Source organism: Crocuta crocuta, unplaced genomic scaffold (assembly GCF_008692635.1).
Source record: "Crocuta crocuta isolate KB4526 unplaced genomic scaffold, BGI_CrCroc_1.0 scaffold340, whole genome shotgun sequence".
NCBI classification, from domain to species: domain Eukaryota; kingdom Metazoa; phylum Chordata; class Mammalia; order Carnivora; family Hyaenidae; genus Crocuta; species Crocuta crocuta.
In genome coordinates this window covers 2,434,457-2,450,865 of record NW_027530642.1, presented here as the reverse complement: position 1 = coordinate 2,450,865, position 16,409 = coordinate 2,434,457, and the positions used below count along the sequence as shown (strand labels likewise).

The 16,409-nt window shown below is 42.7% G+C and overlaps 1 protein-coding gene across 4 annotated transcripts in view; it reads right to left on the bottom strand.

The window, feature by feature from the left end:
* Positions 1-16,409, bottom strand: part of SLC36A3 (solute carrier family 36 member 3) — a 49,882-nt gene that overhangs the window by 20,580 nt on the left and 12,893 nt on the right. For 2 of the 4 annotated variants that reach the window (XM_077768992.1, XM_077768990.1), the window contains exons 5-10: positions 12,060-12,144; positions 10,899-11,117; positions 8,949-9,047; positions 8,393-8,559; positions 5,098-5,267; positions 1,766-1,946 (exon numbers count right to left, since the gene is read on the bottom strand). In XM_077768992.1, the coding sequence (XP_077625118.1) occupies positions 1,766-1,946; positions 5,098-5,267; positions 8,393-8,559; positions 8,949-9,047; positions 10,899-11,117; positions 12,060-12,144 (921 nt within the window). Of the gene's footprint in view, positions 1-1,540; positions 1,947-5,097; positions 5,268-8,392; positions 8,560-8,948; positions 9,048-10,898; positions 11,118-12,059; positions 12,145-16,409 lie in introns of those variants that run through there. The other 2 variants (XM_077768989.1, XM_077768993.1) reach the window with 2 other exon arrangements.

The following is a 16,409-nucleotide window of genomic DNA, read 5'->3' as shown; positions in this document are numbered from 1 at the left end:
TATGCCATCTTCATAAAGACAGTTATTTCTTCCTTTCCAATCTTGATTACTTCTTTTTTTTTTTGCCTAATTTCATTGTCTAGATATCTGGCACAATATTGAATACAAGTCTCTGATTTGCTTCTGATCTTACAGAGAAAGTGCTTAGTTTTTTCCATCAAGTACGACATTAGCTGTAGGTTTTTATAGATGCTTTTTACCAGTGGGAAAAATTCCCTTGTATTCCTAGTTGCTGTTTTATATTAAGAATAGATGTTGGATTTTGCCAAATGCCTTTCTGTGTCTATTGAGATGATTATTTCTTTTTTCTTTTTTCTTTTGTTAATAATGGTTAATTACATTGATTTCAAATATGATATGAAACCAACCCTGGATTCCCTTTTTTTTTTTTTTGTAGTCTTGGTATAAAAGATGATTTCTTTTTTTCTCCAAATTTCTAATTTTTATTATTTTATTTATATTCTAGTTAGATAACATATAGTATAATACTGGTTACAGAACTAATCTGCCTATTTTTCAAAACCCTTCCTCAAACTAGGTATTATTTTTTTAAGTAGGTCTATTAATAATCCTTGTACATGATGAAATCCTTCTCCCTCACACAAATCACTCAGCTTCTTTAGCTTAAATAGCTCTAAGTGGACTTAAGATATCAGAGAAGAAAGAGAAAGGAAAAGGCGGTATCCTTCTAGGTAGGGAAGTCTCCATAATGACAGACTGCTAAGAACTAAGTTTGTATCCCTACCCTACTTCTGGTAGGCACGTATCTTCAGGGCAATAGCATGTCTTCCTGAGGGCAAACACCTTGATTTTCACATGTGGTTGAAATATAAATTAATTTCTTTTTTTCACGTTCAGAATGTCAGATCTAGATAAACCCTTAACAACAAATTCATCCAGTCCTTCATTTCATAGATGGGAAAACTGAGTCCGAGAGAGTGAGGAACTTGCCCAAGATGCCAAAGGAAATTAGCGGCAGAGCCAGATGGCTGGGTAAAATTACTGCTAAGTTCTGTTTTTGTTCTGTCTGTGACTCTTCCACTTAGAATAGTATCCATCCTGGGTGGCTCAGTCACTTTAAGCATCCGACTCTTGATTTCGGCCCAGGTAATGATCACACGGTTCATGAGATTGAGCCCCGTGCTGGCCTCTGTGCTGACAACATCAAGCCTGCTTTGGGATTCTCTCTCTCTCTCTCTCTCTCTGTCTTTCTCTTTCTCTCAAAATAAATAAATAAATTTTAAAAAAGAAGAATATTTGAATAGCAAATTCCCCTTCCCCCAACATACACTTCTCTAAATCTCATGCTTTAAGGGCAGCAACTGCAGAATAGAGAAGACAATTGCTTTTGCATTTACATTTATGCTTTGTCTGTTTCCATGGATGTCATGAGTGAATGACATCCTTTTTCCGAGTAAATGAGGCTGATAGTACAAATGGTTTGAATGAGGTTTTGGTGCATAGGTACAAAAGACCTCTGAAGAAATCCAAAACTAAAAAAGGCATACCTTGAGATGTATGAGTACTGACTTGTGTCAGGTACATGTCTCTTGAAAAGATAAAGATGCCGCTAATTAATATAGAGATGTTGGGGTTTGATGAATGTATATAACATCCACAATGGAAGTCAAGTTGGAGGTGGGAGGATGGGAGGGCTATTAGAATAAAAATAGATAATTATGCATAGACACCTGTGGAGTTGGCTATGGATTGGTTGATGGGTTGGATCAACTCATAGAGGGCTTGGTATGTTCCAAATACACACCCCAAAAGGCCCAGGATGCTGATCATGATGTCCTTTGCAATGGTGACACAGCTCATGTCTTCAGGATAAAAGGTGATGATCTCCAAGAGGGGCGGGATGATGAGGGCCAGGGCGCTGCTGCTCACGGAGCCCATAAAGGAGATGACCAGGTCCAGGCGGGGGATGAGGATGGCTGAGACACCTGCAACGAGAGAAGAAATTTAGAATCACGGAGTGTTACTGCAAGAAGGAAGCTCAGAAACAAACCATTTCATTGGAGCCTTATAAGCCCACAGATGCCTGACTGACCATTTTGGAGAGGTGGGAAAAGTTCCCATTGAGGATGTGAACAGCAGGTCAGGCACTGTGGTTGTGGACTCCCACCTCTGTTTTAATGACCAATGTAGATCCTCTCCTTTTATTTTCTTTTAATTTTATCTATTTATTTTAAGAGAGAGAGTGGAAGTGGAAGAAGAGAGAGAAAATCCCAAACAGGCTCTGTGCTGTCAGCGTGGAGCCCAATGCAGGGTTTGATCCCATGAACTGTGAAATCTTGACCTGAGCCAAACTCAAGAGTTGGATGCTTAACTGACTGATAGTTGTTATAATAGTTGTTAGAAAGTCTCCTTTGCCACTTTTCTATTATTACATTCTCATTAAAGAGATGGGGAAATCTAAAGGTCTAGAGGGAATAGGATGTGGCCAAGGTCAAACATTCTCTGAGATGAGAATCCATGGAAATGCCTAGTATCTAAAGCTCTTTCTGCTCCACTATGCTGCCTCCTTTGTATATGAAAGAACTTGGTATATAGTAAGTGCTCAATAAACGTTTGATTCTTACTCAGGCACTGAATCTACTATGAATCTGTACTACTCTACAAAAAATAGCTACTCTCTTGAAGCAAGAATGAATAAAAAATGAGAGATGGGTTTGTTGTTGTCAGAATCTCATCCACTTGTTTTCCTACTCCTAGAAGGATTCTGGTAAATTAAAAACAGCCTTAGGCTGCTCCCTCCCCTCCCCTCCCTTCCCCTCCCCTCCTCTCCTCTCCTCTCCTCCTCTCCTCTTCTCTTCTCCTTCATTCTCTTCTCTTCTCTTTCACTGGGGAAGTCCAATTTCAATAATGTTTGAATGAATAAACATACAACTTATGTGATTTCACTTTGCATAACCATATGATTTTCCTATGAACACATTAGGGAAAAACTGTCCTAGAAAACACCCACACTAGCTTGCTGGATCTGAAAACATCACCTCTTTCTGAAATTGCTGCAACACATCCAAACAGAAAATGAGAGAGACTCATCAACTCTTGCAGTCGAGAATTTGTCACCCTTTTGATGGGATGGTCCTGTGTCCTGTCCAGTTTTCCCTCCTCAGGTATTTAATAAATTGCTTACTGGAGAAGGCACAGAGAAAACTCAGTGTCCTCCAAGAGAGCTCACACTGACAGGGCAGAGAAAATATGTTACAGTAAAGCTATAATGCAAGGTAGACTGCAGGAGTTCTCTAGAAGGATCATATCTGGTCATGGCAACCCACTGCTCACAGACCTTCTGCGGCTCCCCAATGCCTGGTCTCCTTAGCACAAGGCCCCTGATGACTTGGACCCTTCCAGATCCTCTGGCCACATGTCTTATCACTCCCCGCTGCTTTTAGTACTCCAAAGAGGCTATAAGTACTTGCCTCAGATCTGTGCATAGCATGCTTCCTACAAGTGGTACATTCTTTACTTCTCCATCTACCTCTTACTTATCTCTTAGGTCTTAACTGAACTATCACTCCACTGGAGAGGACTCTCTGACCTGACCTAGGCTAAAGTATAGGACCTTTTATGTGCTTTTAGGGCATCTTCCTCTTATGATCTTAACCGTCATATGGTACATCATTATGTACCCTCTTAACATGCATCACAATGCACTGTAGTTATTTCCTTGCATATATTTCTTACTCAACTGTAAGCCTCATGAGGGCAGGAGCCATGCCTTCTTTATTATTCATTATCGTATCCCTGATGCCTAGCACAATGTCAGTTGTGCTCAACAATAGTAGGTGCTCAACAAATGACTGTTGAATGAATAAAGAATAATGGAATGGACAGGTAAATAAAGAAGGAGGAGGTGGTCATCCATGGTATAACAGAAGCAGAGCATATCATTAGAAAGTCAGCTCTGTGTAGCACTGCCTTCCCTGATCTCAAGTGGACTGAACCATTCAGGTTTTCTCTTCAACTTAGATCATTCCTAGTAGGAATGATCTCAAACCAATGGAGCTACAGGTCCCAAATGTCTTGGTACCTACTGGAAGCTCTGTGATACCTTAAACCAAGCCGATGTGCTGTTTCTGTGAATAGAACTCCATTTATGTGAAGCAGAACATCTGATGGCATGTTCTTCTGCTAGAAGGCTCCTGGAATGACGGTTTCTCCTGACCCTGAACCGAGACTGGATTTCCTCAACTTTAAAGGCTCCTGGAGTCTTTAAGACTTAACTTTTCTCTCTCTCTTGCACAATATCCCACAGGTGTTTAAGGACAGATACAGAAATCCCCCAAGCCTTGGCTTCTCTAGGCAAAACATCCTGAGGTCTTTCCCCCTTTTCTCATGGGGCACCTTTTCTGATTTTCTTTCTCTGGACATGTTTCAGAGAAAACATTCCCCAGCCCTGTTCATGATATTTCCCAAATATCTCCAACAGTGCCTAATGTAGGATGCATGAGTGAATAAATGAATGGAAGGAAGCATTAAGGAAGGAAGATGGGAGGTGGAGGGGAGAAAATTTTGCACCCAAAAAATTACCTCTAAGACTATAACAAATCAGCCCCTTGTTTTCCCCTGCAGTTCCACACCACTTTAGATAAGGGTCTTGATCTTAATTTATGATAGGAAGGAATACGGCACATGATAGAAACAGGCTTAGGTGCTACACAACCTGTACTGAAATCCCAGCTCTGTCACTTAGCAGCTATATGATTTGAGTGTGTTACCCAAGGTCACTGGGCCATAGTTCCTCCAGCTGGTAATATTACGTCTCTAGGCTGTCATGAGCATTAGACAATGTCAGTATCATGCCTGACATACCACAGGCATATAAGAGTGTGATTGAATGAATGATATTTGGTTCCCCATAAACCAGCCAATGTATACTTTCCATGTGTAGGCAGCAGAGATGTCTGCAACATGTGATTGTTCTAGTAAGCCCATTTCTCAGGTAGAAAGTTGAGGTTCAGGAAGGTGAAGTGTCTTGCCCAAGGTCACAAAGAAGGTAAGTGGCAGGGACAGTGATAGTGGGATAGATGTCAGTGTGACTCAGCCACAGCTTTGGGCGAAGAGTACCCTTTTTATCCTACTTACAGGTCAGACAGACCAAGGCTATGCGGACAGACAGGTCTACAAACAGTGTCCAGCTCTCTGCCACCTGGGAGATGGCGAAGGGGAGGATGATGTCGGCCGGGACGTGGAACTGGAGAGCGTAGGTGAAGAAGATGCTGATGGAGTAGAGCAGCTTGACTGACTGGTACAGCCTGCAGACAGATGGATAGGATGTGAAGTTTGATGTGGCTCTGGGAAGGGCCATTCAGGACTCATTCATTGCCCAGAAGCTGGTACCTGTCACTGAGTTACAGAACTGGCTAACCTCCACTGACTCAGGCTCAACCTGCCATGAGAACCCCCTGGGAAGCTTATAAAAGTTCACATTCCTGGAGATCCTGATTCAACTGGTCTGTGGCTCAGGGATTTGTGCCTTTTATTCTTTTACTTCTTAACAAAGGGCTATCTGTACAGAGTAAAATTTCTAGCTTAAAAGTCATGCAATGAAAAGCTTCCCTCCCACTAATTCCCAGCCTCCAGTTTTTCTTTCCATAGGCAACTCCTCTAATGGTTTTCTTGTAGCTCTTTCAGAAATGATCAGTGTATATTAAGCTTATACCAAATGAATATACACTTACACACACATGGTAGTATCCTCTATACAATGCTGAGCTCCATTTTTGTTCATTAGATATTTCTTGGAGGTGGTTTCCTTTCTTAAAGTTTATTTATTTATTTTGAGAGAGAGAGAGAGAGAGAGAGAGAATCCCAAGAAGGCTCTGTGCCATTTGCACAGAGCCCTATATGGGGCTCAATCCCACAAACTGTGAGATCATGACCTGATCAAGAGATGCTTAACCTACTGAGCCACCCATCCTTTGCTCAGAGATTGTTTCCTAGCAGTCCACACAGATGTGGCTTCCGTTTAATAGATGCTTGGTATTCCTATAGCATAAATATACTATTTGTTTCACTAGTCCTCAAATAATGGATATTTAGATTATTCCCAGTCTTTTGCTAGTAAAGAATGCTGTGAAATATATATCCTTGTTCATAGGTATTTATGTACATTTAGCATACAACCTGAGAAGTAAAACTGCTAACTTAAAGCTATATGTGATTTAAACTTTTGATAGCTATCGACATATTGCCCCTTTGTTGTCCTACCATGTAGAAGTGCTTGCTTCCCCACATCCTTGCCAAAACACAGCATGTGAGTGTGTGCTGGTCTTTGCCATTCTGTCCCCGCCCCCAGAATTTCTGTTATTATGAAGGAAACAAATTATCTCTTCAAACTTATAAAATGCCGTTTTTAAAATTTGCCTGTGAACTGTGTGCTCATGCCTGTCATTTTCTTGGGTTGTGGGTCCTTTGCTTATTGGGAAGGGGTATTTATCTAAGGCCCCTCTAGAGAAGCTGATGGCCAGCCAGGTTCAGAGCAGGTGTGAAGTTCCCATGGCACCTGATGCCTACGTTTTCCAGCTGAGATGCCCGTAAGGAAAGTGCCCTGCCCAAGGTAGCTAGTGGCAGCCTGGATTGCCCTGAATAGGAAAAGTGTATTAGAATGGTATCTTGCTTGTGTAATGTAAGTCGTGACTTCAAAGAAATTCCATATCATTCTCCCATGTAGTCATTATCACAACACAGTGAGGTGGGTGGGCTGGTGACATTTTTCTCGTTTTATAACTGCGGCCTTATGGGAAATGGATGTCCCATCATCCTACTCCCTGTGAACGAACAAGGCTCTGGGGAGACATAACAATGATCAGAGCTAATATCCAATGAGTGCTTGCTCTGTGCCAGATGCTTTTCTAAGCAGTTAATGTATATTAAACCAGTTAATCCTCATGATCACTCTTCGAGATAACGTGGCAGGCATTTATCTTGGCTGTTCACCAGTGTTTCCAGTTCTTCCAGACAAGTGATAGGATTTCACTTCTTTGCCCCTGGGAGCGAGGTGTGGCCATGGGACTTGTTTTGAGTGCAAGTGCAAGCAGAAGAGACACGTGTCACTTCCTAGTGAACCTTTAGCAGCTTCACGGTGAAGGGCATGATTCACAGCACTCTGCCATGGCAACATTTCAGGCCGTGGCTGTCTCAGCATTCTGTGTCCTGGGGTGGGGACGGTGTGGAGCTGAGCCCTGGCCACTTCATAAGAGGCATGCGACACGGGCATAGAATCAGGCATTTGTGTGTGTTTAGCCATGGAGATTTTGGAGTTGTTTATTCCTGGAGTGTAACCGAGGCTATACAAATAGGCATCAGTATCATCCTCATTTTACTGAGGATGGAAATGAGGTCCACAAGACTAGGTAGCTTGTCCAAGGTCAATAAGAAGAAGGATGCAAATTCTTTTATTTAGTTTTAGAACCTGTGTGGTTAAACACTTGGCTGTACTGACTGCTTAGTCACAATGCTCTCACTATAGTGCCAGAACAATGATGATCGTGAATGCTCGATGCTGCTGTGTGCCAGCCCCCCGGATGTTACCTAGAAGAATGAATGAATGAATGAATGAGTGAATGATTGAATGAGTGAATGCATAAATGAATGAGTGACCAGATGTAAAATCTCCAAAACTAACTTCCAACTGGGACAGAGCAATGGCAGCCTAGGCCCATTTCTGAAACTGGGGGCCTGTGTAGTGATCGATCCATGGGCGGAACTCTCAGTCACCGTTCTGGAGTTTTACTCTTTGTTGTTGCTGTCTGTGTCTCCCACACACTCCCAGATCATTCCGTTTTAGGGTCGTTAAGCCACAGAGTCAGGGGCACCTGGGTGGCTCAGTCCGTTAAGCGTCCGACTTTGGCCCAAGTCATGATCTCACAGTTCGTGGGTTTGAGCCCCGCGTTGGGCTCTGTGCTGACAGCTAGCTCAGAGCCTGGAGCCTGTCTTTGGATTCTGTGTCTCCCTCTCTCTCTGACCCTCCCGTGATCATGCTGTCTCTCTCTCTCTCAGAAATAAAAAAAACACACACACATTAAAAACAAAACAAAACAAAACAAACCACAGAGTCAGACAGATTCAGTTTCATGTTTCAGCTTCTCACAAACATTGTGAGCTGAGAAAGTTCCATACAGCTTCTCCAAACAGCAACTTCCTCATCCATTAAATGGAATCGATAATAATAATGGTAACTCATAGGGCTGCTGTAGGACTAAATGAGACAATGCACAATGTCTGGATTATCAAGCCTTCCTGCTATTATAAAACTAATATTAGCAGGTAAGATCTGGTGCTAATGATAACCCAAGATAATGCCACGTTCTGTTACTGAGGCTCAGGTCCCATGACTCACCTCCCTTTCTCCCCACCAGGCAGACAAGGATGGACGTACCAGCAATTGGGCAAGTTGAGGGTGATGCTGGCCTGGGTGCTTGACCCAAACTTCATGTACCCCAGTGTCCCCAGGCAGATGTAGAGGATAATGACAAGGGACATCCCCAAGTACAGAACAAAAGGAAACTGCTGCGGATTCCTCATCTGATTTTTGAGAGGCAAGACCTGAAAGGGGAAAGGAGATTGAGAAAGAAAAAAAAGGTAGTAAGAAGTGGGGCATCTTGTGAAGGAGTAGAGTTCCCCCACAGTCACAGACATCCTTCTCCAGGTGACCCAGGGTCAGGAGGGGCCACACCCCTTTTTATTTTCTCCTATTTTCTATGGCCAGGGGTGCCCTACTCCGTCTAGGCCAATGAGTAAATTCACATTCACTCTTCAAGGCTTAGTGTGGTGCGTGGGGCAGTTGGTGCCCAGCAGATGGGTCCCGATTCCCCCTTCCATCAGGAGAAGACCATATTGTGCACTTTTCATAAATACTCATGGGTATCTGGAAAAGCCAGCTTCCCTAGAAAGGGCAACAGGGACCATTCACACAGAGCCCACATCCATCTTACCATACCAACACCTTCAAATGTGAAGATGGCTGTACCGAAGAACAGTAAGAAGGTCTCCCAGCTTGCCACCAAGGGGAGGGTGCTGGGATCTGGAATCTCCTGAGAGGAAGTAGAATAAGGGCATTGGTTTTGCCATGGCATGGGAGTCATCCTCAAACTTTGCCTGGTAGAAAGCTGGGTCATGCGAACCATCAACAGAGACCCATGAGATAGTTAGAGATGAATCAGCCTTCTTGTCTTTTAAAAAAAATTCTTCATTTGTTATTGTGGTAAGCTATACATAGCAAGCATAACATTTACTTTTTTGGATATTTTTAAGGGTATAATCCAGTGACATTAACTACATTCCCACTGATGTACAACCCTCATCACAACCCATATCCAGAACTTTTTTATCCTCCCAAATGTAAACTTTATATTATTCATGAAATAGTAGCCCCTTATTACCCAGCGTCCCCACCCCCTTCACCTCATGTAAGTGAAATCATCTATCTGTCTTTTTGTGACTGGTTTATTTCCCTGATCATAGTGTCTTTAAAGTTCATCCACGTTGTAGTACGGATCAGAAGTTCATTCCTTCTTAAGGAATACATTGTAAATATTTGCCACATTTTTATTTCCCACATATTTACATGTGGGGAAAGTGGGAGCGACGGAGGGGAAGGGAATTGCTGGAGGCTACTCTGCACATTAGTGGCATGGCCCAGGTAAGACTTCAGGTCTCCTGTCTGCCCGTTCTCCAACGCCTCTTTCTCATTGCTGCCCCCAGGGCCGTGCAGTCTGGTAGCTGGTACAGGTGCAGCGAGAATGATTATTCAATAGACTCCTGCGATGGGCAGAATAGTGGCTCTTTCCCAAAGATGTCTGTATCATAATCTCTGGAATCTCTGAATATGTTATATTACATGGCAAAGGAGAATTAATTTTTTGGACTGAATTAAGGTTGCTAATCAGTTGACCTTAAAATAAAGAGATTCTCCTGGATTATCTGGGTGGTTCCAATGTAATCACAAGAGTCTTTAAAGGTGAAAAAGGGAACCAGAAGAGAGAACTAGAGAGATGGTGTCATGGGAAAGACTCGGCCTTACATTCTTAGCTTTGGAGGAGGAAGGGGGCCATGAGAAGGGCACGTGGGCAGCCTTTAGAAGCTGGACCAGGCCAGAGAACAGATTCTCCCCATAAGCTTCCAGACAGAAACCCAGCCAGGCTTGATTTTATCCTGGCGAGACCTACAGAACTGTAAGATAAATTTGTGTTGTTTTGAGTGGCTAGACCTGTGATGATTTGTTATAGCAGGAATAGGAAACTAATATATAGCCCCAGAGACTTTCAGATTCAGAGAAATGAAGCTATAATGTTAGAATTTCATGGCCTGTGTTAATAGCAAAGCATTGGGCTTGGGAGGGAAACTGACTGGACTTGGTGAAAAAACTACTTTCAGTTTGTCAGTTTCCTTGTCTGTAAACTGAAGATAAGGGTAGTTAGTACTTGCAAAAGAGTATCATCATAAAGACTCAATGAGTCCATACATGTAAAGGGGCACCAAGTAAAGAAAATTTATCATACATGTGTCTCTTGTCAACCTACCATTGATACAATTTTTGTTGGTTATTTGTTGAGGTTTATCTTCATAAATGAACGTAACCTCCACGAGAGCAGAGAGCCCCATCAGTTTTGCTTACACTGAACCCCAGCCCCTCGCATAATTCCTGGATCACAGAAGGTATTCAGTGACAAACTGTTGAATGACTCACGGTTATCCAGTGTGACAACCAAGGTGATGAAGGTGATGACTAGCTTTTACAGCTTGTGGGGCAGAAGTGTTCACAGATGTCACTTTAGCAGAGGCTGCTCTGAGCAGGTCACTTTCCTCACCTTCACCTGCCCATAATGGTACTCACCTTCCCCAGGTGTCTCACCACCCCCTCCTGCACGGTTTCAGGCACAGACCTGAAGGATATACTCAAAGATCAGAGCCATGCTCCCCAGCATGGTGATGTTGGCCAGCGATGAGAAGATGGACAGCAGCCTGAGGTTCTGGATAAACACCAACAGGATCAGGAAGGGCAGGATTGTCAGCATGTAGAAGCGAATGTCCAGGATTGGGGCCAGCACCAGGAGCTTCCTGGGTTGGCAGTTGTTGGAGGTCATGTGGGCTTCTTCCACCATCTGAGGTAGACATAACGGGGGCAGCGTATTTAGAGTTGCCAGATGAAACACAGAATGCCCGGCGAAGTGTCAATTTCAGATAATTAACAAGTAACTCCTAGTAAAAGGATGTCCCAAATATTCCATAGGACACCATAGTAAAAAATAAAAAATATTTGCTGTGTATCTGAAATTCCACTTTAACTGTGTGTTGTATATTTTTATTTCTCAAATCTGGTAACCTCATCTGCAGTGCCCATGGCTGTCACAATAAGAAACTCTCAGAATCTTAAAATCTCAAGGCTAAAGGGTCCTTTTGTGATCTAACTCAACCTTTTCTTTCCTGCCAACTGGCTTCCTTTCATTCACCCAGAGAATGGGAGTTGATGACACAAGAATATCTTCTTTAACTTTAGATAGACCTAAACGTTAGAAAGCTCTGAATACTGAGTGAAATCTGTCTGCTTGATTATTTTGTCTATGATACTTGCCATAGTTCTGGCTGTTGGAGGGCATAAAACTGATTATGCTCCCGCTAACCCATGAAGCCAAGAGAGAATGCTATGATTGATTCGTAATGCCTCTTGGGCATGCACTGAGGGCACCATTGCAGCCTGTTTGTCTTATATTTAGTTCATCACCTTCTGTGTTACAACCCTGACGTGCCTAAAAAGTGAATCTCACCGACACTTTTCAGGCTACAAATTCTCCGTTATTTTTGATTGGACATGATTGCAAGCCTCTCTCTCCATCCTGGTTACACTCCTCAGGTGTTGCTTTGGCTTCTCAGTAATCCTTTAAAAAAGTGATTTCCAGGACTCAGAGAAATACCAAGCTATCTGATCAGGGAGTAAAATGAGGTCATTTTTCTCCCATGATCCAAACACCATACTTTTGCTAATGCAGCCTTAGCAGCGGGATGTCTGTTTTTCTCCCACTCTGCCCAGAAGAAAACCTCTTTACCTGTTGTAAATTGTCAGCCATAAACATAAAATAAACACTGCAGAATCCCAGTTGAGTGGTGATTAATAAGAAGCTGACAGTGTACCTGAACCAGAAAAGAAGAGACAGACAGAGGGAGAAAACATATTACTTGTTAAAATGAATTTATTTTTATTTTTTGAAATGACTATTTCTATTGTTGTTATTTTTATGTATTTTTATTTTTTCTGTTGTTATTTTTAATATTTTCCTACATTTTTTATTTAAAAATTTTTCAAGATCACAGAAACAGTTGAAAGACTGGTATAGTTAACACTCATATATCCTTTAAATGAAATATACTACTTGTTAACTTTTGGCCATAACTGTATTATATAAATATGAATGTATGTATTTATCCAGACACACACAAACACACACACAGACACACACACACATTTTTTTAATGTTTTATTTATTTTTGAGAGAGAGACAGAGACAGCATGAGCAGGGGAGGGTCAGAGAGAGAGGGAGACACAGAATCCAAAGACAGGCTCCAGGCTCTGAGCTAGCTGTCAGCACAGAGCCCAATGCAGGGCTCGAACCCACGAACTGCGAGATCGTGACCTGAGCCGAAGTCGGATGCTTAACCGACTAAGCCACCCAGGCGCCCCTCCACACATGCATTTTTTCCAAAACCACTTGAAAGTCAATTACAGATATCATAACACTTGAACCCTGACTCTCAGCATATCCCTCTTAAGACTATAATATCCAGAAAATCAACTTCAATATGTAGTCCATATTTTAAATAACCCAATTATCTCCAAAACGCCTTTTAATAGCTGTTACTTAGTTTTTCTTATTTTTTAAATTTATTTTTATTTTTATTTTTTTACAAATAGTTCATTGTCAAGTTGGTTTCCATATAACACCCAGTGCTCATCCCCACAAGTGCCCTCCTCCATGCCCATCACCTCCCCTCCCCCCAACACCCATCAGTCCTTAGTTTGTTTCTCAGCATTCAAGAGTCTCTCATGGTTTGCCTCTCTCCTTTTCCCCCACCATTTCCCCCCTTCTTCTCCCCCTTGTTCCTCCGTCAAGTTNAGGGCCCTTTTCTCCCTAGCAGCTTTCAAAATTCTCTCTTTGTCCTTATATTTTGCCATTTTTACTATGATATGTCGTGCAGAAGATCAATTCAAATTACGTCTGAGGGGAGTTCTCTGTGCCTCTTGAATTTCAGTGTCTACTTCCCTCCTCAGGTTGGGGAAGTTCTCTACTATAATTTGTTCCAGGACTCATTCAGCACCTTTCCCTCTCTCTTCCTCTTCTGGGATTCCTATGATATGGATATTGTTCCATTTGATTATATCGCTGAGGTCTCAAACTCTTCTTTCATGTTCCTGGATTGGTTTGTCCCTTTTTTCTCAGTTTCTTCTTTTTCTATAATTGTGTCTTCTAAATCACTTATTCTCCTCTCTGCCTCTTCAATCCGTGCATTGGATGCCTCCAGTTTATAATGTATCTCATTTATCGCATTTTTAAATTCATCATACCTATTTTTAAGCTCCATGTTGTTTGTAGCCATAGTTTCTTTGATGTCCTTCATGCTTTTTTAAAGCCCAGCGATTAATTTTATGATTATTGTTCTAAAATCTTGTTCAGTTATGCTGCTTATATCTGTTTTGAGCAGTTCTTTAGCTGTCAATTCTTCCTGGAATTTCTTTGGAGGAGAACTCTTTCATTTCATCATTTTTTTTAGCTTTCTATCTCTTGTTAGTTTTAAAAACTTGTTATGCACTCTGCACCTATAAGTGCTTCTGTATCCAAGAAGGCTCTTTGACTGTCCAGGGCCTATCTTTTCAGAAAGTGTTCTTTGAATGGTCTCTCTTGGTCTCTCTTGTTGATACCTTGGTTATTTTATTTTCCTACTCGTAGTGGTATTTGGGACTCTCCACCATGTGTACTTTGGCTTCTTTCTTGAGGTAGCCTTGGAGAAGAAAACAGACAGACAAGCACACAGGGAACAAAGGCACACAAATGCACAGACAAATCAAACAAACATGCAAACCAAAAGGGAAAACGAAAAAATAAAGAGAAAAGAGGGAGGAGAGAAGGCGAACAATAAAAAATAAAAATACATAAAAATTTCAAAAAGAAGAAAAGAAAAGGAAAAAAGAAGAAACCCAATAGGCAAAGAGCAGTTTAAAGCATATAACCAGATTTCCCAGCTACAATTAAATAGCCGGTTGTATGCAGTGCTCGTTGAAGGGCATAGAGAAAGAGAGAGATGACAGGGCGGGGATGAGGCAAAATTGGAAATGAAATGAACAGGCAGAAGGGATTAGGAGCTTTTTTCGAAGAGCGAAAGGGTGGAATATGGTTTAAGAGGTGAGAGAGAGATGCTGGTGTTATCCAGAGAAACTATATAGTCTGATTACTCCTGAGAGAAAGAGATGAAAAGGTAGGTAGGTGTAGAATTTACATCTAAAGAATGGATTAAACGTGACTGTTTAAGCAAGCCAGTGACCAGAATTAATCAGGGCAGTGCTCCGATAAAAAAAAAAGGGTGGGGGGGGGGGAATGAGGGCAGCTCTCTAGCAGGGATGGGCATGGTTTGATCCAACGCGACCTGTGGGAGCTCTGCCTTATGGTTGTGGGGAGAAGAGTGGTGGCGCCCCAGTCCCTTCTTGAACCAGGCGCTGCAACTCACTTTTTTGGCTGTGTAAACTCCCCGTGCCAGGGGCGCAGCCAAGGTGGTTCGCCCTCTACATCCCAGGCCAGGCCTCATTTCCAGATCCCAGTCTGCACGCCCCACTGAAATTGCCGGAGATGCAAACTCACAGGCGATCCCCTCAGGGCAATTCCAAGCCTCTTGCCTTCCCCCTGGGGATGAGCCAGAAGCCACTGCTCCTGTCTCCTCCAGGTCAGGGTGGCGAGCGAGGAGCAGTTTCATCCAGGGGGTCACCTGGGACAAGTGCGTCCTGCCTAGAGTCAGCTGGAGAGCGGGAAACCGGGCCCCTCTGTGTCTCGTCACCCGAAACACGAACTCTCAGGAAATCTCCCAGTTTTAAGCCCTTCTCCTCCCTTCTAGGGATCCAACTGAGGCAGAAGCACAAAGGCGCAGTCGCTGAGCGGCCCCTCAAGGTCAATTTGGTGTGCAGGGACTTGTTTGGGATGAGTGTGTCCCGCCTAGGGTCAGCTGGAGAGCGGGAGACCGGGTCCCTCTGTGTCCCGAGCGGAGGTTTTTCTGTTCCCCTGTGACAGGGACTGTGTCTTGGGTAGTTTCAACCTCTCTTTACCCTCTAACTCCCTGCAGAGGGGGATCACCGGGGTGTCTCTGGTCCCGGCCCGATTTTATCTTCCCCAGTTCTCACGTTAGAAGGTTTTCTCAGTGGACTCTGTCTCCTTTTCCTCCCAAACTCCTGGATTCTGTAAGGGTTCCTATGGCTTCAGGTCTTCTCTGTGTGAGATATGGGGTGAGTGCAATGTACGGAGTTCCCTACTTCTCCGCCATCTTGCCCCTCCCCCCTGTTACTTAGTTTTTGGATTCAGGACCTAATCAAGGTTATATATTGCGTGTGGGTTTGTCTCTAGTCTTTATCCACATAGAACAGCCCTGTGAACACCCACATTTTTTGGTTTTCCATGACACTGGCTTTTAGAGAATAGCCCAAGCCAATCATCGTGTAGAATGTCCCACATTATGGACTTGGATGATTGTTTCCTCGTGATTAGATTCAGTTAAGTATTTTTGGCAAGCATAACACATAGGGATATTTTGTATTTTTTCCATCGTATTGGGAACCACCTGGTATCCTGTGGCTCCACTGTGGTGAAGGCTGTCAAATCTCTCCATTGTAGCTGTACACTCTTGTTGTACAATCTAGAGGTCAAACTTTGAGACGGTATGAATATCCCATTCCTCTGAAAGTTCATTGATGACCCATGTCTGAATCAACTCTTTTATCAGTGGTAGCATGGTGATGGTTTCCTAATTCTTTCATTTTTTTCTGAATTTATCAACTGGCGTTTAAGAAAGATTTATTCTTTTTTTTTTTTGTAGCACAAAAAAAAACCCCTGCACATTAATTTTTTAATTTTTTCAGTATAATGTATAAGAACTCATTATTGTCATTATTTTTTTGGATTCTTCAATTGTCTCAAATTTGGAGATGCATTGATTTTTTTTTAAGGGGACAAAAATGTGTTCCTTAGGTCAGTGTAGATGAGGTCGGGTGCATTCAGCGTGGGATGGCCGTGGACCTTAGATTGGTTTAGATCGCTGGTTTGCAAAGCAGGTCTGTAGTTCCAATTGCATCAAAATTGCCCGAGGTTTATGCAAGAAATACAGATTCCTCGCTCTCGTATCAGCTTATTGAATCAGAAGCT